This window comes from Lepidochelys olivacea (assembly GCF_965140295.1).
Source record: "Lepidochelys olivacea isolate rLepOli2 genome assembly, chromosome: 20".
Lineage (NCBI taxonomy): Eukaryota > Metazoa > Chordata > Testudines > Cheloniidae > Lepidochelys > Lepidochelys olivacea.
In genome coordinates this window covers 6,191,468-6,218,743 of record NC_140430.1, presented here as the reverse complement: position 1 = coordinate 6,218,743, position 27,276 = coordinate 6,191,468, and the positions used below count along the sequence as shown (strand labels likewise).

The 27,276-nt window shown below is 49.4% G+C and overlaps 1 protein-coding gene across 1 annotated transcript; it reads right to left on the bottom strand.

The window, feature by feature from the left end:
• Positions 1-819: 819 nt before the first annotated feature.
• On the bottom strand, positions 820-27,276 carry KRT80 (keratin 80). Its single transcript, XM_084610267.1, has 9 exons — positions 26,806-27,276; positions 21,133-21,347; positions 15,786-15,846; positions 13,846-13,941; positions 7,146-7,310; positions 6,568-6,693; positions 5,168-5,388; positions 4,195-4,250; positions 820-4,106 (listed from the first exon to the last, which is right to left on the bottom strand). The coding sequence occupies exons 1-9, from the start codon at positions 27,130-27,132 to the stop codon at positions 3,874-3,876; spliced, it is 1,500 nt and encodes a 499-aa protein (XP_084466393.1). The 5' UTR covers positions 27,133-27,276; the 3' UTR covers positions 820-3,873.

Here is a 27,276-nt window from a genome sequence, read left to right as displayed (position 1 = left end):
GCAAAGGAGGGCGATTTTATTATTTGTGGGGAGATGCTGGTGCAGTTTGCAGGGAGGAGGAGTGGGTTGGAGAAGAGATGTCCCACAGTTGTTTCCGAAGAGGTAGCACAGGCCCACCAGGCTCAAAAGCCACATTGCATTTCTTCACGTGTCTCAGGGAAACACAAACTTCAGGGAGGTGTGAAATCCAGAGCTGGCCAAAATAAGGACTTTCTGTCCCATGGGAAATTCTGCGATTTCAGAATTTGGATTCATAGCAACTTGGGGGGGGAGGTCAGATTTTTTTCACAAAACAAATTCATGTTGATCTTATTGAAATGTTTCCTTTTGATTAGTGTGTTCAACTGTAATCTATGGTACAGAGCAACAAGTCGAAACATTTCAATCTTGTCGGAACAAAACGTTTTGAGACTTTAGACAAAAGTGATACCTTCCCATGCAATGTTTCGATTTTATGGAATCAGCATTTTCTGATGGCAAATTTTCCACCAGTTCTGGTCAGATCCCTGGGTCTCTCCAGGAGACACATTTCATACCAGCGAATGCCAGAGCAATGGTAAGGTTCCCTCCCGTCTAAACTGGTCTCTAGATCGGCACGCTGGTGGTGGATGGATTGAGAACACCCGTGCTACTGTTGTTGGGTAGCCCATCAAATACATGGACCATGAAGTCCTGAATCTTCAAGGGTCTAGCATCACTTTATGACATGATCAGAGGCTCAGGGTTGAACTGGACGAATAACATTTATTATGATTGTTATTGGTTCAGAGCAGCAGCCGTGTTCGTCCGTATTCGCAAAAAGAAAAGGAGGACTTGTGGCACCTTAGAGACTAACCAATTTATTTGCGCATAAGCTTTCGTGAGCTACAGCTCACTTCATCGGATGCATTATTTGCATTACAGCAGTGTCTAGCTCGATAAAGCCCCTATTGTGCCAGGTGCAGTACATACCCATAGGAAGAGACAATCCCTGCCCCAAAGAGCTTACAGTCTAAATAGCTGACACAAAGGGTGGGAGGGGAAAAGGTGGGGAAACTTGTGCTAGCCGGGGGCAATGTCTGGACTTAAACCCACCTCTCCTGAGTTCCAGCCCATTGGTCTAGCCACTGGACCCTACTGCCACTCGGAGCAAAGGCCGTATTCTCTTCTCCCCTTCCAAGGAGAGGGCAGTCTCCTCTGAGCTTCCTTTTTACCCCAAGCAAAGGGGTGTCCATCAAGGGCAGAGATAAAGGCTATTGGTGTTGGTCAAGGTGGGGGAGGCTCTTCGTTGAATGAGCAGGAAGGCTAAGGTGGGAATGAAACCCAACTGATTTCTGACAGAGCTGGCTCGATCTTAGCTCCGCATCTGGTCCCTTTTCCCATAGTACCTGACCATCTCCAATGTATTTGCCTTCACCACACCCCAGCCAGGGTAGGAAAGTGGGATGATCCCCATTTTACAGAGGGGGACCTGAAGCCCAGAGAGATAGAGAGACTAAGCGACTTGCTGCAGGTCACACACAAGAAGCCAACGGCAGAGCAGAGATCTCTGCCAATTTGCAGCCTAGCCCCCAGGCCAGCTTTCCTCTCCAGCCACTGACGTGAGTCGATACCCAAGGAACTGTTTCTAGCAGGTGTTGGAATTGGCTTCTGAGAGCAGGATTGTGCCTTAGCTGTCAGCACGCTGTAAAGAAATAATTGACACACCCCCGCCTTTCCCCTCTTCCGCGCCTCTCAATACTTTATGAAAGAGATGAAGCAGGTCAGACAGAGACAAACTTTGGAGTTTCTGATGAGCTCTTCTTCAGCTCTGAGTATGCTCGAAAGCCTGTCTCTCCCCTTCCACCAACAAAAGCTGGTCCATTGCAGGATCTGACCTCACTCCCCTGGTCTCGCTAATATCCTAGGACCCACACGGCTATGCTCACTCGGAATCATACTTTAATAACACAGCCAGAGCGTGGAGCAGACGACATGCTGGTTCCACGGGTGCCATAGCAGGTGGCGACCCTACAGAAACATGTGGAAATATTGCAACACGCGTAACAGAACCATAAAAAAAGGGCCTTGCAATTGACTCATTGCCACCAGAGCAAGCCCATTGGCTTTGGCCCTCGGTGGAATGCAGGGTATACTTGAGTCTGTGCAAGAGGGAATCAAATATATACACTAGGCCAGATCCTCAGCTGGTGTAAATTTGGCGTGCCCCCACTGACTTCAATGGGACAATGCTGATGTATGCCAGCTGGGGATCTAGCTAATTAAGTGTAAAGCGACATCATAAGTTATGAAATATATATATATAATGCTGATTATTCTCTTTAAATGACAACCAATAAACATCCCAGAACAAATAACAACTAACCCCCCACCCCCCGTCGATGCTTGTCTTTTACAGTCGCTTTGGGTTTTTCATAGCCTCCAGGAGCTCTGAGGATGACGTTCTCCCTCATGCACTGTGTCTAATTCAGCATGCTAAAGTGAACTTCGAATGGTGTCGCGCCTTGTGCTGCTTCTCTGAAGGGTGCAGAGGTCAGCCCTGAAAGGCTACGTTAACAGCCAGCATGCAGTGAGATTTCCTATGGCAACTGCATGAGCACCCAGCCATACAAGGGGCTGGGTTGAGGCATCTAATAGAGGAGAATTCGGCACCTGGCCGAATTGGGCTCCTCGACCCACAACGAGCCGCAAGTAAAACTGACCCATCTAGCTTTACTGTCCAATTGAGAAGAGTGCACCTGTCCCACCTCCCCCAAACCAGGAGGGATGGCCATTATCAAGCAACACAGAGAAGGACACTTACAAACGTATGGGTTTCTTTTAAAATCTCTGTTACACTAGGATAAACCTGCTGTTTAAATTATTGGAGTCATTCTGGGTTTATGCGAGTGGAAATGAGATTAAAGACAGGCCCTCACGCCATTGACCCAGCTGAAGTAAACCTGTTTTTACAGCACTGTAATTCAGATCAGAATCTGGGCCAAACTCCTTTGAAGTCAGCAGAGTTGCTCCGGATTTACACCAGCATACCTGCGGTCACGATTATTTTATTTTATTTTTAAAGGACACCATCAAGATAAAGTTCCCGCCGGCAACAGGAAAAAACCCTTTGATTGAGGATTCTGGGACTACACAACCATTTCCCCTGAGCAGCCAGAATGGCAGTGGTGAAACGTCACCAAACACAGCCTCTGCCAAGTCATGTGGCTGAGAACGTTCATACGCACCACTTCATCAGCTGGTGAAAGAGACCCTAACGCAAATCCGCACAAACCAAAGAACGAAAGCAAGAAGGAAAGCGAGAAACCTTTTGGTAATACTGGTAAAATAACTAATAATACTTAGCTCTTAGCTAGCACTGTGATCTCAAACCGCTCTGCAAAGGAGGTCAATAGCATTATCCTCATTTCACAGATGGGGAAACTGAGGCATATGGAGGGACATAGCTCACCCAGCAGAATCAGGAATAGAACCCAGGTTTCCTGAGTCCAGCTCTACCCACTAGGCTCCCACGTGCTACCTTCCGCTATGCTGCTACTATCCTTCAGTTTACCATCGTTGGAGCCTAAGTAATAACACTTTCTCCTTCTGCGGAGCTTTCTGTTTGAAGATCTCAAAGCACATCAATGAATTAAGCCTTACAAGCCCCACCTCAGGGAGGTAGGATCAGGATGAGTTTGTCAGCACTGGCTTGAGAATTGGGCACGTTCAAAGAGCGTTCTGCCAGGATGGGGGTCCCGCTTCTAACCAGTTGGAGATGGGAAGACGTAAACGCTGGGAAGAGCTGGTTTGAAGTTGATTCCCATTCTTGGCCCCGCAGACGTTGGCAAGAATTGGGCTTCAGGAGAAAGCATTCTGGTCTTGTTCAGGCGCAGCTGCCAACCTGTCCAGCATCTATTCCGCAGGGATTGACTCCTCATGGCTGTGTTCTTCATCAGACAGCAAGCGATGCTTCGGACGTGCCCCACTGGGCCGTCCTTCTGCATCCCAACTTGCTGAGCCGCTGCTCTGGCTCCTGGTGGGGACGGCTTCTGCCACTGCTCCATTTCGGGTCACCCCATCGGTAGAATTGCCCCTCACTCGAGAAGCCAGCTGGGAAGACCCCGAGAAGCTGGAGATGGATGAAACTGCAGGGAAAGGAGATGAGAGTAGTGGCTTGGCATTTATTTTTCCTACAGCTGCTGCTTTCATCAAGCTATAGTAATAAATGCTTACAGTGCCTTGGGCTGGAGTGGATGCTGCTGACGACAGGGCACGTCAGTGACTCCATGCTGGGAAGTAAAGACAGACGTTAAGAGGCTATGGAACACAGACAGTTTCAGACCCTTCTGCAAAGTGCCGCCCTCCCAAACAATGTTATACCCAGACACAGTGACCCAACTGTCCTCAGGGAGGTTAGATAGGTGGAAATGGATGTAGGACATGATCCTGTGTACTGTCCCCACTTGAATGGGGTTACGTGGGTGGAGGTGAAGACAGAATTTGACACTCTACATAACAGAGTATTGCACATCCCCTTCCAGATCTACCAGCTGACCCGCGTACCCCCTTCTAGATCTACCAGCTGAGTTAGACTTGACAGTTGCTGGGCAACTGAACCCGCGCTGTACGGTGATTGGAGGTGAGGGCTCTGTACGTTAGTGTCTCTGTCTATCTGTGTTCTCATTGGTACATTTTGAAGTGAATTAATTCCCGCATTTTATATAACAAGTTCCCACAGAGTTTTAACGCTTTGTCTGAGTAGCCTATTTTGGAAATGCAACAAATTAATTAATAAAATCCACCACTGCACAATTTCTCCCGTGTGCCCTCCTCCCCACCCCGAGATGTCCCAGTTTGGGACCCCCTGCTCCGTGCTCCAATGGGTTTTCACAGGTGTAGCTGACTGCACAGCTTGGTCCCTTTGTGTTACCCCGCCACCTTCTGTGTTATGTCTGGAGATGCCTCCAAGCCAAAGAGTTCAGGTCCGGATGTGAACACGCCCACATCTGGGGCAGGAGGTTTCAGGCCCAGTGGTTTGGTTCGGCTGGCAGCCGAGACAAGGATGAGGCTCAGGATCTGCTTCTCCATTGACATGAAAGGACATTGGACCCGGCCTTCAAAGAGCCAGACGCACGTGCTAGGTGCCTGGTTTTCTCCTGGGAGGCTCACGCACGTCCTTTCCCCTGCACACGTCCGCCTGACCCACCTGCTCTCCTCGCCTTCCACCAGCTTCCTGTAGGTGAGGATCTCCACGTCCAGGGCCAGCTTGATGTTCATCAGCTCGTGATACTCCTTCACCAAGCCGGCCATGTCCACCTTGCCTTTCCGCAGGGCTTCCTGGAGCTCGGCCAGCTTGGCTTCAGCATCCTGGAGGGCGAGCTGGCCGTTTCCCCCGGCCTCTTTGATGCCACCTTCCAAATGCAGGCACTGGGGCAGCGAAGGGGAAGGGAAGCGCCGTTAGGTGGGCAGCAGGTGCTGAGCCAGATGGGCAGCTCCCGCCCCCCAGCCCGTGACTAGGGTTCCTCACCCCTGGTTTTCTGCACAGGCTTTCTTGGCCTCAGTTGATCTCTGGGTGCTTTTCAGCCGGGAGCATAAATGAAGAGGTCTGGGGACTGCTGCTGCTGCAGTGGGTCTATCGGGGGGGTGAGGTGGGGGTCTGAAGTGCTTGAGTTCCTACTTCTGCAAGACTCCCCACATTTTAGAAAGAGCCAGATGGGCCAGCAGCTGTTTTCTCCAAGTGCTTTTTGCTTCCATCAACCTCCCTCCACCCGTAATATATCTTCCCCCCTCCCCCAATAAGCGTTCTCCACCGACTTCCCCTCATATCACATCTGCCCCCACCTCCACCCGATCTTCCCCCATCACCTTCTCCCCAGCCCCACTCCCCCTCCAAAGCTCTTCCCCTCCACCCCCATAACACACATACCCCCTCCCACTCGCCCTCTATACCTCTCCCCCAACCCAACCCCCATGGCACCCCTTCCCTCACTCTCCCTCCATGATCCTCCCCCATGTCCACCCGATGACATCCTGCACCCGCACTCTCCCTCCATAACCCCCCACCCCAGAACATCCCCACCCCCTCCCTCCATAGCCCTCTCCCACCCCACCCCATAACATCCCCACCCCACTCCCTTCATAGCCCTCTCCCACCCCCATCCCATGACATCCCCACCCCCGCTCAATAGCCCTCTCCCACCCCCACCCTCCCTCCATAATCCTCTCCTATGACACTGCCCCCCAAAGCCCTCTCCCACCTCCATCCCCATGCTCCCCATCACACAAATCACTGGCAAATCACAGCCTCTCTCTCTGTCTCAGTTTCCCCTCCCACCCTTAGGCTATTTAGACTGTGAGCTCTTTGGGGCAGGGACTGTCTCCCTCTGTGTGTCTGTGCAATGCCTGGCACGACAAGGCCCTGATCTCACTTGAGGCCTGTAAGTGCCGGAGTAACACAGAGAATAACAAGAGACTCCCCTGGCAGACTCATCCCAAGTGGGGAGTGATGGGTGTGCGTGGGCACCTGGCTCGGACCTGGGGGCGGCTGCCGTTTCTCTTGTGTTTCCAATGCCCGAGGCTCCCACTCTCCCAAGACCCCGGCCTTACCTGGCTCTTCAGGGACACGATGCAGGACCTCAGCTTCTGAATGTGTATGGTCAGCTCCGCAATCTCCCGCCGGCTGCTGAAGAGCTGGTCCCTGTACGTGGCGGAGTGGGTGGCTCCTTCGTTCAGCTGCAGGGAAGAGTTGAGATGGAGTCACCCCTTCCCCACCTTGCAGCCATGCCTGGGATTCTGCAGGGAGCTGGTCCCTCACGGGTGCCAGGTTCATAGAATATCAGGGTTGGAAGGGACCTCAGGAGGTCATCTAATCCAACCCCCTGCTCACCAATCCCCAGTTTTTGCCCATGACCCCTAAATGGCCCGCTCAAGGATTGAACTCACAGCCCTGGGTTTAGCAGGCCAATGCTCAAACCACTGAACTATCCCTCCTCCCAACCCTCTTGCCAGTTCAGAAACTGTCTAGCTCTTCCTTCTCTCTCACTTCCCCTTGCCCCCCCTTCTTTCTCCACCACCTTGCTGTTTATCTACCGCTCACCGATCACCATGATTCCTAGGCTGGCTCTCTCCTGCTCCCCCGCACCAATGGCTTTGCGGCATGTCTCCCATGAGAGAGAGACGAGTACCTTGCTCCAGGTAAGGGCTTCTGCCTCCTCCCAGCTCCTGAAAGCGAGGGCTTCATACTGCGCCCTCACTTCCTCCACGATGTGGCTCAGGTCAAGGTTGCATCTGTTATCGATCCCCATGACGACTGAGATGTCCTTGATTTCCGCCAGCACCTCCTGAAGCTCCTGGATCGCAGGGAGGAGAGGAGAACTGAGCGGATACGTAGGAAGCAAGGTCACAGTCAGCTGTGCGTGGCCAGCCCAGTCCCTCCTGTACACCGCTGGGAGGTGGGAAGTTTTCATAAGTCAAGGCTCAGGTTTGCAAACCCCACCATGGAGTGGTTTGGCTCTGGTGTCCTGCTTAATTCAACCAGCCCCCCTCAGGGTTTGGGCTGGGGCTCAGAGCAGTGGCTGTGGGTTTGGCCATTGCTGGGATTTCAAATTCCCCCCCGATCCTGGGCAAAATTATATGCAGCACGATGTGCGTGTTGGTTGATTTAGCAAGAGTTTGTGGTCATGTCAATACCCAGACACCATGCTCATATGCAGTGGGCACGTGGGGTAGGGCCAAGGGGGTGTGAATTAATCTGAGGGCTGTGGAACTCATTGCCAGGGGATGCTGTGAAGGCCCCAAGTATATAAAAAGCTCACGGAGGATAGGTCCATCGATGGCTATTAGCCAAGATGGTCAGGGACCCAACCCCATGCTCTCTAAGCCTCTGACTGCCAGAAGATGGGACTGGATGACAGGGGGTGGATCACTCGATAATTGCCCTGTTCTGTTCATTCCCTCTGAAACATCTGGTTCTGGCCACTGTCGGAAGACAGGTGTAGCGGGGCAGTCACCCCGCTCCGGCCCTGAAAGGGTTAAAAGCCAGCCCTTGGAGAGGGCTGGGGCTGAGAGCCAATAAGAAGAGGTGGGGAGGCAGCCAATCAGGGCCAGGCTGGGTCATAGAATCATAGAATCATAGAATATCAGGGTTGGAAGGGACCCCAGAAGGTCATCTAGTCCAACCCCCTGCTCAAAGCAGGACCAATTCCCAGTTAAATCATCCCAGCCAGGGCTTTGTCAAGCCTGACCTTAAAAACCTCTAAGGAAGGAGATTCTACCACCTCCCTAGGTAACGCATTCCAGTGTTTCACCACCCTCTTAGTGAAAAAGTTTTTCCTAATATCCAATCTAAACCTCCCCCACTGCAACTTGGTCCTATAAAAGAACTGCAGGGCCAGAAGGTAGTCAGTCTCTCTCTAGCTTTGGAGTGAGAAGGACCTGGGAGCAGAGCAGAGCAGAGCAGAGCAGAGCTCCAGCCTTGCAACTCCCCAGACTGAGGCCTTGGTAAAGGCCTAAGGAGGTACTGGGGCTGCAGAGTTGCAGCCCAGGGTTAGGCAGAGGCAGCTGGTCCAACCCCCTTGCCAGTGATGAGGGGCCATTACAGGCTGCAGGTTGTCCCAGAGAAAGGGGGCTAGATGACAACAAACCACTGAGGTAAGGTGGGCATAGAGGGTGTGGATTCCCTTGGGAGGGGAGACCCAGAGAGTGGGGGGTGCTGCTGTGGGGCAGCATCCCAAGATAAGAGGGCAACGGGGTCCGGGAGGGATGCAGGGCCTGTGGCAGGCGAGACTCTGGCCAGCAGGGGGTGCTCTGAGGCTGAGGAGCTAATTCCTGGTTGACCAGCAGGAGGTGTCACGCCAGTGAGTCTGCGATCTGCTACAACAGGATATTGGGCTAGATGGACCATTGGTTTGACCCAGTATGGCCATTCTTATGTTCTTTGTTACCTAGTTTGTGCCAGATACTTGCTGACATACTGTGGCTGCCCACAGACTTCAGGGCTGACTCTGGACTGTACAACCCAGCCCCCTGGGACTCCAAATCAATGCTATAGAGAGAACGTGGGTCCACATGTTGCGGCAAAGGCCCCGGAGCACTTAAGAAGAATCGCAACTAACTCCTGAAAATATACAGCCTATGACACATGCCTGCCATCCAGTAGAGGGCAGTGTGGTGCCTGCACCCATTGCAAAGCTAAGGTGGCCATGTGTCCTTGGTGATATATGCTCTCCGTGAGGAAACGGTCAGTGGTGTGGGGTTGCTACCGTCTCATGATTACAGTGTCTAGCAGGTGGACACAGGACTAAGACACTCTTCTCTGGGCATACAGCCGAACTAAAGGGGGATCTCCATTGTCCACCACCCAAAGGATAAATGGGGACTCTGTCTTATGCCTTCTCCCGCATGTGAGAAGGTGTGACTCCTTCCAACACTGGGCAGTAGTGGTAGGCACACCTCAGCCAGCATACACATGTTGCAACTCCTGACTCTGTGGTGTTTGTTCTTGATGACTAAGGGGAAGTGAGAACAGATACAGACATGGCTCAGCAAATCAAAAAAGACACCCTAATCGATGCTAGGAAACCACACTCCTGTGCCATTGGTACTCAGACAAGACCAAACCTGAAGGGATTGTAAACTAATGGAATGCCTGATAATCCTCTTTCATGCTGCATCTCGCTGTAGGTCTCATTCCCCTTTTATGCTGGTGTAACATGACTGACTTCAATGGGATTACTCCTGATTTACCCCTTTACAATAAGACTCTGCATTTTTGGCCTTTTGTCTCCGTCAGCGTTCTTTTATTCCACGCTTTTGTGGCCCTTTGTATGGAAGGCTTTGCAAGAAGGTAGGGTACTTATGGCTTTGTTTGCGTTACCTCTCCCTGACTGGGGGAACAATGATTGGGACTGGATGGATGATTTATCTGTTACCGATGACAAATCTTTCCATTAAACAGGATTTTAAATGTATTTCTTCCCCTTTGAGACTTGATCCCCAGGTAAATTTATAGGGGTTGTTAGAGGAAAGGTTAATGTGGAAGAATACATGTAAATTTCATATGCTGGAGCAGTTTCCATGCATAGAGGGCCTTTTCACATTCATGCCAGTATAAATCAGGAGTAACTCAGCGGTGTTACTTGTGATTGCCACTGTTATAAGGATGAGCAGAATCAGGTACGTGGAGTTACAAGTCTGTGAAACAGACATGAGAGCAGAATCGTGCCCAAGAACTTTTCTTCTAGTGCGGCTGTCGTTACGGAATAATGGACGAAACCAATTCAAACTAGGAGCTAGGTTGTGTATCAGTTACCTCAGGGAGGACTAGGGGTGGTTCAAAAAAGGGGATTATTTCATGTTCAATTTTTTGTGTAGATTTTCCTGACCTTTTGACAAATCAATTGCAAAGGAAAGTTTTTCATTTAGAAGAGAACCAAGTTTTTCTCTTCCAGTAAAGTACACTCCCGGAGGCTGAAATAGAACGCAGGAATCTTGCCTCCCAAGTCCCACTCACTCTAGGCTCTATTCCCACGGCTGGGGAAAGAATCCAGAAATCCTGACTTCCCCTTGCTCTAACCAGTAATCCAGATTTACCAGAACAGCAAGACCAACAAAAAACCTCTGTAAATTATGATGGAAGTCCCAGAAAACGTTATGATGTTAAAGGGACCTTTCACTATCAATTTTGAATTGTACCAGGGAAAAACTATGCACAACAGATGTATAATATGGTTAGGGTATGTCTAAACCACACACTAAGCCCAAGTTCTCCTGTAGGTGTGAGCCCAAGTCCTCCTCCTGTCCACACACAAATCAGTCTGACTTGCGTCAGCAAGCACTTATGACCCATGTCCTGTGACCCTGCTAGGGGTATAGATCAGAGCCCAAGTCCTGTCATTCTTCAGTGTGGACACAACTCTAGCTGAAGACTCAAGGCAGAAGGTCTACGCAGAGTAGTGTGGATGTGTTAACATGACTGAGAGCTGGATCCAGCAATTGTAAACCCAGGTTTACAATTCATTGTGGACACTCAAGCGTGGGCTTGGAAACACAATCCCGGTCCTCCAGACCCAAGTTTACAATGCAGTGTAGACATACCCTTAGAGACCTTCCCCCATATCTCTTGCCATAGAAGAAGAAAGACTAGTTCCCTTGGCCCCTGTAGCTTTGGAAAAGAGGAGACAAAGCGAGGGATCCAGGAAACAAAATCCTTGATGTCAAATAGATTCATAGATATTTAGGCCAGAAGGGACCATTATGATCATCTAGTCTGACCTCCTGCACAATGCAGGCCACAGAATTTCACCCACCACTCCTAAAAAAAGACCTCACACCTATATCTGTGCTATTGAGGTCCTCAAATTGTAGTTTGAAGACCTCAAGGAGCAGAGAATCCTCCAGCAAGTGACCCGTGCCCCATGCTACAGAGGAAGGCGAAAAACCTCCAGGGCCTTCCAATCTGCCCTGGAGGAAAATTCCTTCCCGACCCCAAATATGGCGATCAGCTAAACCCTGAGCATATGGGCAAGATTCATCAGCCAGATACTACAGAAAATTCTTTCTCGGGTAACTTGGATCTTACCCCATCTAAAAACCCATCACAGGCCATTGGGCCTATTTACCATGAATATTTAATTACCAAAACCATGTTATCCCATCATACCATCTCCTCCATAAACTTATCGAGTTTAATCTTAAAGCAAGATAGATCTTTTGCCCCCACTACTTCCCTCGGAAGGCTATTCCAAAACTTCACTCCTCTGATGGTTAGAAACCTTCGTCTAATTTCTAATCTAAATTTCCTAGTGGCCAGTTTATATCCATTTGTTCTTGTGTCCACATTGGTACTGAGTTTAAATAATTCCTCTCCCTCTCTGGTATTTATCCCTCTGATATATTTATAGAGAGCAATCATATCTCCCCTCAACCTTCTTTTAGTTAGGCTAAACAAGCCAAGCTCCCTGAGTCTCCTTTCATAAGACAAGTTTTCCATTCCTCGGATCATCCTAGTAGCCCTTCTCTGTACCTGTTCCAGTTTGAATTCATCTTCCAGTTTATATAAATAGCTCTATAAGGGTTGCTAGGAAAGTGGCTTAAGCTGAATACAGGCTCAGTCTGAGGAATAGCCGGGGCAGGTATAATTTCTTTGCGCGAAGGATGGATTAAAGAATACAACAGGTTGCCAAAGTCAACAGTGTGAATCCCAACAGAAACTAATCCAAGAGGAAGCTGGGAACATAGCGAGGGGCACATACAGCCAGGCCAGTAGGTGCTGCAGTGCATAGGGATGGCTTCCTCCCATCTCTAGTGCATCCTTTTCCAGCAGTGCAGTCCGCACAGGGAGACAGCCTGGCAGCTTATAAAGTCATTCAGAAGGCAGTACGGTCTAGTGGCTAGGACACAGGTCTAACCCTCCGGAAACCTGGGTTTTAGTCCCAGTGCACCCCACCTATAAAACAGGGATAATTATACTGGCCTGCTTTGTAAAGCACTTGGAGCTTTACTGTTGAAAAGCATGGCCTTTCTCAGTTGCATGGTGCCTGATGCACCACTGAAAATCGGCTGCATTCTCTGGGTCAATTCATTGATATTACGGTGCTGACTTTCTTCTTTGTGGGTGGGTGCTCCACCCCTGCTCTGCCCCGAGGCCTCGTCCCCACTCCATCTTTTCCGCCCTTGCTCCGCCTCTTCCCGCCCTGCCCTTCCTTCCCTGCACATGCCCTGCCCTTGCTCCGCCTCCCACCCGCTGCCGAGCAGCTGTTTCGGCAGGTGGCTGATGGGTGCCTCGCGCCCGGTGTGAGTCTGAAGGCGACCGTCGCTCAGCTCGCTTCCGAAACGGAACGGCCGGGCCCGTTCCTTGGAGAGCGGCCTGTTCCGGGTGTTTCGGAGGAAGGTAGAACAGGGTTAGAGGGCACCTGTTCTGTTAAAATATACCATAGAGGAGCGGCAGATAAGGGTGCTGGTTGAGGATTCCATCCCGATCCCAGCTGGAGACAAGTGTATGCCTTGTAGCACTGAGCTTGTAAAATCATCCTAGCTAGCTCAACTGCTGATGCCGTTCTTTTGATCCTAATATGCCTTAATCCCCTTCCTTTGAATCTCACTAAGCTATTTCCCTTAACAAAACCCTGTTACGAAAATGACACAGGCTACATCTACACTGTGATAAGAGACCCATGGGATGGCCGGGGCTGGCCCGGGGCAGCTGCCTTCGGCTGCGGGGCTATAGAATTGCAGTGTAGACCACTGTTCCCTCTAAGCTGTGTACACAGATCCTAAACCCCATGCACACAGCAAAACACCGCGCGCACAAAAATTTGCACAGCAGAAATTTTTTGCGCACACGGCCTGTCAAAAAGTAGAGGGAATACTGGTGTAGACTTTTGGGCTTGGGCTGGAGCCCGGGCTCTCAGACCCTGGGAGTGTGGAGGGTCTCAGACCCCCAGCTCCAACCTGAGGCCGAACATCTACACTGCAACTGGTAGCCCCTGGAGCCTGAGTCAGCTCTCCCGGGTTCTAAGACTTAGTGCCATGAGTTTTTTATTGCAAACGTATGCACAGAGGTAGTTTGTTCTATTCAGTGGACCCTGAAAACATCAAACGAAAGGAAATTTTGAAAGAAAGTAATTTCAAACGGGGAAAATCCCAATGAGTTCACAAACACAGCCGTGAAATCTGTCAAATTTTTTCAGAATTCTTTTTTTTTGCATTTCCCCCTCCCCCCCAAACCAAACAATTTGGCACAATGGACACAAATTCACCTGACTCTTTGGTGCTGCCAAAACTGCATTTTTCCCCAGAAAGAAAGTATTTAGCTGAAACATTTAGCCCAGCTCCACCAGCCTCATTGCACACGCTTAGGCATCTGGTCTTATTATTGCTTCTTACCTGCTCGTATACGGCTTTCTTTAACTCCATCAACTCTTGAAGCCCGTGCAGTTTGACCTCAAGCTCAGTTCTATGCATGCAACCAGCGTCTAAATCCTGTGGGGCAAAGAAGACATATCAGCACTGCTAACAAATGGTCTGTACGTTGGGCTCTGTTGGGGCTAGAGATCTTCTCCATTGTGCACTGATTACCCAGTCCCAGGAGAAAGCAGTGTCCTTTGGGGATACTATCCATCCATTCTGCAGGATGGTGGATGTTGCTGGTGGGACCCTGTTTTGCTGTTCCCATTGAGGTTGGGTGATATGAGAAGAAGACCTCTAGATAGAATTTCTTTTTGTTAGAGCTTGAGTGCATGAAAGAAAGTGGGGCATAGAACATAAGAATGACCATATTGGGGCAGACCAAAGGTCTGTCTAGCCCAGGATCCTGTATTCTGACAGTGACCAATGCCATGAACAGAACAGGGAATCATCAAGTGATCCATCCCCTGTTGCCCATTCCCAGCTGCTGGCAAACAGAGACTAGAGACGCCATCTCTGCCCATCCTGGCTAATAACCATTCCATAAAAGGAAACAAGCAGGACTGGCCCATAAACAGTCATCTTTTAATCATAAGGAAAAGCAGAGATTGTTGAAAACACTGATGCAATAAACACAAATCGCACAAACTGCCCTTACCAGGCCATGAGCATGCTTGGGAACAACTTGTAATTAACCATAACAATCATTTATGGTGAGCATTCCCCACAGCTCATGACACCCTAGCTTTCCTTGCCAAAGATTCCAAACCCACATACACAACAACTGATTTCCATTCACTCATCACAAGTGCAGCTTCCTCTGGGGTGGAACAAGGTGGCTGTTTAACAGAGCCTGCCTGCACTACATTTCACAGGGAGTGAAGGAGAATACTGTCTGCCACTGGTTTTCAACCTTGGCATACTGTGACCGCATGTAGAGAAATGTTTCAGGGCGCCCCTGAAGGGAAGGTGGTTACGACCCGTCCTTGTGACCCTACTGGATCATGACCCCAGGCTGAGACCCCATGGTGTATGCAACTGAAACTGAATAGGAATCTTGCCTGATAGAACTTGGCCAAGACCTGGCAGGTAATACTCCACAGCATTTGGTGCAAAAGCACAGGATCTTTAGCAACCACAGGTGCTCAGGTCCTCATTTGTCTATGGTTCATTTCAAAATACATCACCTCCACCAGTCTGTGGTCCTCCTGGCCCAGGTTGCCATCTACTGAGCCTATAACCCCCCTGCCTTTAGCACTGTAGGGGAATGGCTACACAGCAAGAGAGCCCAGGTCAACTGGCTAGGGCTTGTGGGGCTCAGGCTGTGGGGCTAAAAACGGCCATGTAGATATTCAGGTTTGGGCTGGAGCCTGGGCCCTGAGTCCCTCCCCCGTTTCCAGGTTTCAGAGCCGAGCCTTGAACGTCTGTTTTAGCTCTGCAGACAGTTGACCTGGGCTCTGCAACTCGTGGCTGCTGGTCTCTTTGTGCTGGGTAGCCATGCTCTAGATTTCCTATAGGGGCAGGTCTCTCATACGAATACAGAGCCAACCCAACCCTCTTCTTGGTGCTTACCTGACCCCGTGAACGTAGTATCTCTGCACCTCACCATGCTTCTACTATTCCCATTTCACAGAGATCTGAGGCCCAGGTCCTCAAAGAAATCTGGCCATCTAACGCCCACTGATATCAAAGGAAGTTAAGCACCTAAATACAGTATCTTTGAGGCCCTGCACGAGAAAGACGATGTGACTTGCTCAAGGCCACTCAGCAAGTCTGTGGCAGAGCAGAGATGCAAATCCAGATCTCCTGAGCCCAGGCTAGGACCCTAACCACTAGACACTCCTTCCACTGCAGGTGCATCTTCTCCATAGATGGGCACGCAGCCCTTTATACCGCTGTGAAGATGAATGGCCTCTTACCCTTTTCAGCTCCGTGAAGGTGAATTCCATGCCACTCCGTTTATGTATTTCATCCTCATATCTACGGAGAGAGAAGCAGGTTGGTGTGAAACCCGGCAAGGCTTAGCTAAATCCTGTACTGGAGATCTTGCAGGTCACTTTGTTTAACACCACTTGTACCAATATATCAATAAGAGTCACAGTGATCCCCAGACAGTTTTTATAATTGGAACAGACAAACTGTGGTAGGGGAAGTTGCTGGTCCAGCTAGAAATAGAACCAAGGTCTTCTGAACCCAAGGCCAATGGTCTCCTCATTGGACCACCCTGCATCCAGGGGACCAAATTCCCCATTTGCCGCTCTCAAAAGGGAACAACCCAACCCAGCCCAACAGTGGCAGCCTTCCTTCAACTTCCATCAGAGTGGGAAAGGGCCATTTTAAAGGAAAAGATGGTAACCCTTTTTTGAAGTTATTGACGTGAACAGTGACTGTATAGATCATTGGTGCAACCAAGGTTATGATTTGCTGGTTATGATTACGCTATCTGAATGCACGTATCATGTTGTATTTAAAGTTATAAGTGTTGGCTCTGTACTGTCTGTATTTCAAACTTGTGCAATGCTTCTGGGTGACACCCCAGACAATGGGGCGTCACCAGTGCCTAGCCTGCTTGATGGCCCATTAAGGACCATCAGCTATACAATTGATCCATTGAGAGAAGGCAGATACACCTTGTGACTCAGCAAGGTGTGCAGGGATGTGCCTATGGACCAAACTCTAAAGTTTTTTTTCATGCCATGTGCTGGGTGGCTTGTGTTTGGAACAAAGGAAGCACAAGCCACATGGCAAAAGGACTAGAAAAGGTAGCTGCAGCACCTCCATTTTGTCTTCAATCCTGCTTCTTACCTCTGGAGAAACCTTGCGACAAACTGAAGCTCTAAACAAAGGACTGAATGACCCAGCTGTGGGTGTATTCTAGAGACTTGATTTGAACCTGCAGTTTATTCCATCACTGCTACAAGCCTGAACCAAGAACTTTGCCATTCCTGTATGTGATTGACTCCATGTAACCAATCCTAGCTCTCATCTATATTTCTTTCTTTTTATGAATAAAAACCTTTAGATTTTAGAGTCTAAAGGATTGGCAACAGTGTGATTTGTGGTAAGATTTGTGGGGGGAGGGATAGCTCAGTGGTTTGAGCATTGAGCCCGCTAAACCCAGGGTTGTGAGCTCAATCCTTGAGGGGGCCATTTAGGGATCTGGGGCAGAAAAAATTGGGGATTGTGCCTGCTTTGAGCAGGGGGCTGGACAAGATGACCTCCTGAGGTCCCTTCCAACCCTGATAGTCTAATGAGTATATTGACCTGGGTCTGGGGCTTGGGCCTTTGGGACCGAGAGAACCTTTTTTGTTTTACTGGGGTATTGGTTTTCATAACCATTCCTCCCCGTAACGAGTGGCGTTGGTGGTGATACTGGGAAACTGGACTGTCTAAGGCAGTGGTCCCCAACCTTTCTGTTGCAGTAGCATATTCATCTTCCCAGAAGAGCATGGCAGGTGCCGGATGACCAGCCGCCGAGAAGGGGTGTCGTCAAGAAGCGTCGCTGCCATAATGCCGCTGAATGCAGCGGCGTTGCCAATCCTCGGCGGCAGGTTGTCTGGCGGCCGCACTCCCTTGTCAGTAGGCGGGTGCACAGAAATGCCCCGGCGGGCATGGCATGGCGCCTGCGGGCACCGCGTTGGGAACCACTGGTCTAAGGGAATTGCTTGTATGACTTCTGGTTAGCCAGTGGGGTGAGACCGAAGCCCTCTCTGTATGGCTGGTTTGATGTGCCTTAATAGTAAAGGACCCCAGCCTTGGGCTGTGACTGCCCTGCTCTAAGCAATTTGTCCTGAACTGATACCCTCAGTTGTGTCCCTCCAGAGGCAGCATCGTTACACCTTTATATTGAGGGTTACCTGCATAAAGAGTTTGCAAAGGGTTAATAAACGCTTCCTAGCGGTTTTAAGACCTGGCTAATCAATTGTTACGGAGTCAATCAGTCGCTCTTAACCCTGGCTCATAACCAGGCTTCCACACCTGTAGTGATGTGCTTTATGGGGAGTGCGCGGGACGTGCTACTCTCGCTTGTGACTTGCTTGGCCACTAACCCTTTATAACCTGCATATAAATGTAGCCTCCATCTGACAACTAACTGAAACGTGCCGGATCCCAAGTGAGTGTAACCCTTGCAAAGGAGACCAATCTACATGGGAATAGAGAACCCAAACTCATCCCACAGTTACTGTGGCTCCTCTTAATCATTGATCGTTCGTAATAATCATTTGCATTGAGGTCAGAGCGCCAGTTACCACCCAGGAAGATGATCCCTGTCCCGGAGAGCTTACAATCTGAGTGCTAAAGTAGCCGGGTCTAGGGGAAGGGCACAAGGGAGGAGAACAGGGGAAAAAATGACAATGACAGGTGATGCCATTGTTTCTGCCTCGCCCTGGTATTTAACTGTTTCATAAGCCCTGATCGGGAGGCGAATGGGAGAAGTGGTTGGTTCTTCTGGTTTTTCTGCTTCTTAACTGGAATGTCTGACTTGATGCCAGCACACGTATGTTGTTCTTAATTACAGCCTGCCTCTCTCCCGCGCCATCCTCCCCCCCCCCCCCCCAATCCCTGCTGAAAACGCTTCCCTCATTGCAGGGCATTGACATCATGTCACCTACTGCGCAAACAACAATCCTGACAGGATGGCAGCCGGGCTTGTCCGCAACCGATGCTCATCCCCCAACCCCCCCTCCCCCCATCCGGCTTAGCCAGCTTTTGGCTGGAGAAGGGTGGCAGAGACGCGCCTTCAGATGTGGTGGGCCTGGGAGCAGGGAGGTGACTCGTGAGGGGGTTGAGCGACCCTTTCAGAGCACGGCTCACTTTCTCCGTCAGGACGACCCTGAGGACCTGTGGGGTAGTGTGTAGCTTTAAGGGTAACTGGTCTGGCTATTGAGTAGCAATGCAGCAGGGTGCAGAAGAGCAAAAACGCACTGTACCAAGGTCCTCCTGTCTGAGTCAGTGGACTGGGAGCTAGCTAGGGACTGCTCGACTAATTTCAAATCAGGCATTTTCCAATCAGCAAATTCTCTGTGGGGAAAAGTTGGTTTTGATGGAGTTTTCTGTTGGGAAAAGCAAAACAAAATATTTCGTTGTTTGTTTGATTTGACATTGATCGCTGAGTCCGCCTGAGCACCATGGTGCCAGATGGGAGTCGTACTTTTGGACCCCTCATGCCTCTATTGTCCCGTATGGGACCTGCTACCTGGCCAGACTACATTTCCCATGATGCACCCCTCTCTATCTCTCCCTATGTCTGGGTCATGAAACGTTACAATATTTCTAAATTGAAATTCTTTGGACATTTTTGGTCCATGAAAAGTTTCAACATTTTATTCCAATGCAGGACCGAGCAAAATGTCAAAACATCAGAATTTCCCAGAGGACAAAAAGAAAAGGAGTACTTCTAAGGTGCCACAAGTACTCCTTTTCTTTTTGCGAATACAGACTAACACGGCTGCTACTCCGAAACCTCCCAGAGGACAGAAATTCTGTTTTTCAAGCAGCTTCCGCATCAGGAAACCTAGGTTCTAATCACTGCTCTGCTGCTGTCTAGTGATACCTCTGTAAAATGGGGATCATGATATTTACCCATCTTTGTAAAGGGTGCCCTGAGATCTCTGGATGATAAAAGGTAAGTATTATTATAGCAGCCTGGGGAAATATGAGATAAAGAATAACATTTTCTAAATGCTTGAGGAAAAAAACCTTCTGTGCAAAATCAAGTGCTGGTTGAAGAGTAAAGGAAAGTCCAGGCTTTGAGGCCAGATCCTCAGCTGGTGAATCATCCAGGAGCTACATTTGTTTTCATCTGCTGAGGAACCCGCCCGGAATAAAAGCAGGGAGCTGGCTTCACTATGACTTGTTGGGTCAAATAGCTAAGCACAAATTTGCATGATTACCATTCATTCAAGAAACTTTTCACGAATGCCCCAAAATGCCATGAATTTTTACTCCAGTGGTTTGTTTGGTCTGAATTTGCTCTGCGGAGCACATTCACTGTTAATTATTCACCAGTTCCATGAACCATCCCAATGAGGGAACAGATCAAATTAAGCAAGATGAGCGGTCAGGCCATTGTGTGAAAATGGTTTGTTCACAGTGTCGGTTGAAAAGGTACAAATAACCAATATGTTCAAAACCCATAATGGTTGGGGATGATTTGTCAATTAACAAAGGGGCTGAATTCAGAGGGGCATGACTCTAACTGAAACTAAGGCTCCTTTGCACCACTCTGACAGTGTGGGCTTAAATTCTACGTAAATTAGATTAAATAATTACAACCACTTAAGTAATACTAATTTTTACATATGTGCTCTTCTATAGCACTTATCAGTAGATCTCAAAATGCTTTACAGACAAACAGCATTGTTATTGCCATTGCACAGATAGGGAAACTGAGGCACAAGGTGGTAAAGTGACTTGGTCAAGGTTATCAGATAGGCCACTGGCAGAGCCAAGGATAGACCCTAGGACTGCTGAGTCTCTGTCCCATACTGTAACCACTAGGCAACACTACCTCAACTGTCAAAGTGGTGTAAAGGGTTTAAGAGTCAGACTCATAATGAATATTATACCTGATTCTTCTTCAGTCTACACTAGTGTAAATCAGAAGTAACTCCGCTGTAGTTCATGCAGTTACACTGGTGTAAAATTTGCATAAGTGAAAGAAGAATCAGGCTCATTAATAGTTGTAAACCCATAATAACTGGACAATACAACAGTTAAGCCAGGGGTAAAGTCACACTTTCTAAAGTCACAGATTGGGAGAACATGACAGAAGGGGGCACATTTCATAGGGGCTCAGAGAGCACTCTCTTGAAATGAGTGTATTTTGACACCGAAATGAATACCTCACTCATTGACTTGTGCAAACAGGGCACTTGTGCATTCAAAAATCCCACCACTGTTCATGCAAATGTGATTTTGTGCATGTAAATTGGGTAGACAAGCCCTTAGAATCAATCTCTCTCTCTCTCTCTCTCTCTCTCACTCTCCATGGATTTCTATTTGTCTACTTGTCTAAGTTCATTAAGCATGAAAAAAGTGTGAGCCTTATTTTCAGAACCTGCAGTTCTTGTTGAAAGCTCATCATCCCCCCCCCCCCCCCGCCAAATCAGACCCTTGAGGGTTTTGAGTATGGACAACAAGAGAAGAACTCCATGTTATTATCTTAGTTATCCACAGTCCATACTTTTGAAATGGTACCTAACAATAGGCTGAAATTAATCCCTTTATTTCCAAAGACCCCCAACAAACTAGGACAACTGGCACCTGCTTCGTATGTTATCCATGGACTTCAACACCTCAGTCAACTCCGACTCCAGCTGTTCTCTCTCGTGGCCGATAGCCCTTATCTCTTGCTTCAGTTTGCTCATGTACTGGTCGTAGAGGAGTTTGATGTCTGATTCAGAACGGGAATTGTCCTGATCTTTCAGGAAGCTCCACTTGATCGTGAGAATCTTGTTCTGCCGCTCCAGGCATTGGACCTGCAGAACGGAATCCGGAGACATTAGGAAGGTTGATGGTGGAAGGCTGATGTCCACCCCTCAGCCAACACACTAGATGGGGAACCCCAGAAATAAATGCATGAACCTTTATATCTTGGGGGACCCAACTAGGCTCTCAAGCAAGGAGCGGTAAAAAAATTCCATCCCACGCAGATCAGGCACAGAAGGGCATTACATTGACATATGGAGGCTTTGCTTTACATACTCAGTGGTTTCTCAACAGACCATCACTCAAGTCAAATCACAGCTGATTAGCGCATCCTATTGGACATGGCATCAAAACCTGACAACTTAAAGACCAAGCTATGAAGCTCCAACTCAAAGGTTATTTCCGTCTTCACATATGGATGTGAAAAGCTGGAGATCTACCAAGGGGACGGACAATCATCTCAATGCCGTCAAGAACAAAAGCCTTAGAAAAATACTAGTTATTAAATGGAATGACTTTACAATGAATGCTGAGATTTGTCAGAGTTCGACCCCTAAGTGCCAAAGCTTTATACAAAAGCAGTGGAAAATATCTAGGACGTGCAGAAAGACTGAAGCCAGAGCTTCTACCATGCCATTGGGCAGCTGAAGGAACACACAAAAGGCCAACCAATAGAACCCCTCCATTGAACGTTAAAGAGGGTAAACTTATGGGAATGAACAACATAGAGGACATGCAAAGAGCGGCCCAGGATAGAGGGGAGCAAGTGTGGATGGCTGCTGAGAGCACCCTCTAGAGAATGTGGCAGATCAGGGTTCAACTAGCAAAACCAACCCCTGGAAATGAGTAGGAGTGGAAAGAAGAGGCTGGTAGGAGAATCCCAAGGCAAGGTCTCATGGACAGAATAATACTAATCTGTATTGGAATCTTTCCCACACCATCAGATGTGATTAGGGCATAAACAATACAGGGCACTATCTCCTCTGTGTAAACACCCCTTCTCAATATGAATCTGAAGCATGGATAACATTCCTGTGAGCTAACAGAGATACACTCTTCATCGGCCCATGCATTGAATCTATCCATTCACCCATTTATAGGCGCCATCCCTATTTGATTGCCTGATCCTTCTGTTCTCTGTCCATCTTTGCAGTCTTTCTTTACAAGTAACAACTTCCCTTTTCATCTGCTAGGGCTTCCACACACACACCCCCCACCCCCATTTCAGCCTGCAGTCTGTCTGGCAGCATCTCTGTTACATATGCTGGCAGTGCTTTGATTTCTGTATGGGCTGCGTCCATCCGGCTTCATGCAGCTGGGGATTGGTTTGAGGGAACATGGTCCAGCGAGTAGCACACCACCCTGGGCTGCAGAAGACCTGAGCTCTGCCAGTGACTCACCTCTCTGTGCCTCAGTTTCCCCTCTATTTAAAGTACTTATTTGGCCCCCCATTACTGTAGTATCTGAGCACGCCTCAATCTCTGATGCATTTATCCTCACGACACCCCTGTGAGGTAGGGTGCTGCTATTAAACCCATTTTACAGTCAGGGGAGTGAGGCACTGCGAGAAGTGTCTTGCCCAAGGTCACAGAGGAAATCCGAGGTAGAGCAGGGAAATGAACTGGGATCTCCTGAGCGTCAGACTCATGTCCTAGCCACTGGACCATCCTTCCCGCCCCCCCGCCCCCCCCCCCCCGCCAGCCTCTTCCCCTTAAGACTGTACGCTCTTTAGGAGCGGAACTGTCTCTTGCTATGTGTTTGTGCAGCTCCTGGCACAAGAGGGGCCTCCATCTTGCTACAATACTACAAATGATAACACTATGATGAGACAATTCCTCAGCCCAGTTGGGCCAGCATGATATTCACTTCCCTGCAGGTATCAGTAATAACTGTTGGTCCTAAAACATAAATATGGGCCTGATTCGCTTCTGCGTCCTTACAGCGTATTCCAGTGTCACTCCACTGAAATCAGAAGGGTGACTTAGATTATTAGCCCCTCAGGGAAGGGACTGTCTTTTTGATCTGTGTTTGTACAACTAGAGCTGTACTGGGCTGTGACTATTGCTGCTCGGGACTACAGCCATACAATAAATAAATAATTGTAGGCCGACGCTGGGGCAAAACTGGAGTAACGTCGTGTGAATCAGGTTCCAACGTTTGCACTGCCAAGGGCCGTGCACCCCTCTGGAACGACATACAATCACCGCAAGAATTACAGACGCTGTATCCTGTCAGTGTGTGTGTGTGTGCGGGCATGTTTTTTTTTTGGTACATGCAGGAGGTCGTCCACCCTCCAGTCTAACTTGGCACACTCCCATATTCGCAGCGATAGCCATACGGCTCAGCCTCAAAGTGCTTCCAGTAATGATTTAATTGCCAGCTCTCCTCTCCACGCACAAAACAAATTGCTTTAATTGCACTTAATTTGGCAGGTGACAGCTGCCAAATGCTGTAAAGCGGCCATAAGTCAACTGAGGGGATGGCTCACTCATGAGACACCGTGCGTCCTCTCTGAAGGATAGTAACAGCATCACCTGTGCAAAGCTGCCTGCTCCTGCCCATCCAAGACATTGAGCAGGTGAGGACTGATCTAACTTCCTTTGCCCAGGGGTAGAAAATTGCACTGGTCCCTGGGAGAAGACCCTCTAATAGAGTGTGTTTTATCGGCTTAGTTTGTCTCTGGTCTGGCGTCTGTCAGCAGTCACAGAACGACCCTCCTGATCTGCCTTCTTCTTTAGGTTACAGTAGTGCCTCGAGGCTCCAGCTGTGATCAGGACCCCATTGTGCGAAGCACTGTTCACACAAGGAGAACCATCCTGCCTTCTCCCATGATGCCCCCTTCCCCCCCCCCCCAGGCTTTGGAGGAACTCCCTGTGAACGTCTGCAAAGCCCCCTCGTGACCCACCTTCCAACCCCCAGCTTAAAACTCTCCTTTGCCATGCAGCCTACAAGGAAGGCTGGACAATGGTTAGGCAGTTGCTTTGCTGACATCTCTGCCTCTGACCAATATTAGCTTATTGTTTCCTAGTGTCCCTCCCCAGCCCTGTCTGCATCCATCTGCTATCTCTTGTCATATGCTTAGATTGTAAGTGGCTAGCTGCTAACATAGTACACCTAATCAATAAAATACAACACCTAGCACAACAGGGGTCACTACCTAGCGCAATGGGGTCCTGCTCCATGACTAGGGCCCGTAGGTGCTACCGTAATACAAATAATAAATAAAATAAGAGGCAACCCCTACCCTGATGTGCCTACACCTAAACAGAGAAGCTTACAGAGGCACCACTGGAAACGGCCGGCACAAACACTGAGCCAAGTCCACCCCGGGCCTGTGTGAAAGATCCTCCAGGATGCACTAGGAAAGGCCCTGTTTCAGAGGTACAAGGCAGCAGGGCATGGAGAGCCAACCTGCAAAGTGCCACCGAACAAGTGCTCAGTGGCAGTGCTCAGTGAGGAGGGGTCATGGACAGGGGGGTGGCTCGTGGGCTAGGGAAGTGGCTACCAGGTCCCTGCACAACACAGGGACCCCAAACACCAGTGTGAAAGGGGCATAGCTGGTGGTTGCTGCTACTCCTGTTCAGAGGCTGCAGGGATGGCTGAGACCTTGCAGCCTGGGTGTTCTGGTCCCTAAGCCTTGATTGAGGGGAGAGCATGCCACTCCCCTCCTTCCAAAGTTACTGGGGCTATTCATAGGGGGACCCAAGATTTGACCTATGGGCCTTAGATAATCACCACTGAGCACAGAATGGGAGAACCTGCCATACACGTTATCCCTGGAGGTCTCTTGTTTCTAGTTTGCTAAGTATGAACAGGATGAGAAGCCAGGGTTGCCTGAGATAGCAGGGACTGGTCTCGATGACCCAGGAGATCTCTTCCAGTCCAGCGTCCTGTGTTCCTGCATTCATTAGACTGCAGAAGAGGTCAGAACTGAGAACCCACTAGCCAGCCGTTTCTGCCTCCTCTCCAAACACATGTGAGCCACATCAAAAAGAAACCCAGAGTCAGTAAGAGCTTGATCAGGACTCCTCATCCTCAGCCGCGTGGCAGATCCCAAAGGTGCGTGGCCTTCTGACTGGGAATGGTCAACCCCCACCTCCCAGCTATGGCCACAGCTACTTCCCTGGGGGTTTATGGCTTGTGTGGCATTTGACTGAGGTCATGTGAATTCCTGATAAAAAGACACACTCCCTGTCCAGTGGCACATTCGCAAGTGTCTGTTACGTTTCTCTGCCAATGGGTTGAAATTCACCCCTGTGTAGGAGGCCAGTGGGAGATGGGCGCCATCTTGGCTGACACACCTGAGATCTCCAGAGCTAGAAGCCCTTGAGCTAAAGAGCCAACCCACCCTAGCTAGGGTTGTACCAGACGCTTTGTGGATCAGACACAGAAGAGGCCCTGTAATACACACTCACCAGTGGGATTCGTATGCGCCACTTAAGGCCAGTTTTGAGGGTTTAAGTGGGGCCTGGGTCTCATGTTGGCCTCTGCCCGGGGGTGAATTTCATACACCCTAGATTTCATTCTCAGGGCTGGCATCTGAAAAAGTGCAATGCACAGATGGTCACATTTGCACACTCCAGGGGGCAGCTGGGCCTGCCTGGATGCTTGTTTATGCACGCAGAAACGCGGAACCCTGTGTAGGTGCAGTTTGGGCAGATGCTGTTGAAAACAGAGCCCCACGGTACTAGTTCAGACCCATATTAGCACTGTGGTTTTTTTTTTTTATTTTAAATAATAGTAGCTTGGCATTAACTGCCTACATAATATACTTCAGTGAAGCAACCCTTTCGGGAGATTACCATCTGATTACAGAGTATAAGAGCTTTGCAGGAACCTGCCTCAAGTAGGCGAACTGTTTTGCTTTGAGAAATCTTCTACCTTCCCCTGGATCTTAGCAGATGAAAGACTCTCTGCAGGAGAGCTTTGCTTAGCGGATCCAGCCACCCTTCCTCCCAACCCCCCATCACCCGCCACATTGTTGGCTGGTTAGTTTTCTCTCATTTTAGCCATTAGACAACAAGACGAGCAGGAACCATAGGCTAGTTTACTGATTGCAGCTTCTGTGCTGGTTCTCTGCCCAGCTATAGGTATGAAACTCCTTCTGCTCTATCCTTTGTCCTCACAGCCCCTGTCTTTGCTGCTTACCCCATACCTACTTCTGTCAGTGGCCGAGTTTCCCTTTTCCCAGGGATCACCCAGGGAGATTACTAGCCGATGGGGATGGGCAGGGTCTTGGAAGCGGTGGACTGGGCTACTTACCATAGTTAGCTAATAATCATGCAAACTTTTGGTAAAATAGACAGCACAGGAGGAAAGAACTATCCCCCCAACTGGGGAAATTAGCTAATATTTAGCACCAGGGAATGGCTATCCTTGCGAATCTCTCCTCAAATAAATTGGTTAGTCTCTAAGGTGCCACAAGTACTCCTTTTCTCCTGCCACAGGCACTTCACAGCCCATCCCCTGCTGGCCTCTGTGGTCACTAGAACCTGGTGCTCCTCTTACCTTCCCGATTAAGGATGCAAATTGGTCGTTGAGGATCTTCATCTCCTCTTTCTCCTGCTTCCTCCTCTGCTGGAATGTGGGGTCCATGTCTAGGTGCAGTGGGGTCCAGAGCTTCTCCTTGCTGAAGCTGGATGGGCAAGAGGAAGACGTGTGTCCACCAAGACTCGAGGTGCTGAAGCTTCTGCTGGCTGGATCGCCAGGACTGCTGCAGCCGTAGTATTCGGAGGACGTCACGACTGAGCTCCCCCTGGTCTGATTCCATGATGCCTGCCAAGATGAGAGGGAACTGCTGCTGAGGCTGCTGAATTCATTGGAGTGGCTGGTCATCCTGGCTTGGCAGGTGGTGGGGAGGTAGGGGAAGGTGTATGAACTAAGCCACCCGCTGCTGCCGGGAAAGAGAAGTGTCACCTTGGGGAATATGGTCTGTTTAATTCCTGCCTCCACTGAGCTGGGGTTAGCTAATGCATTACA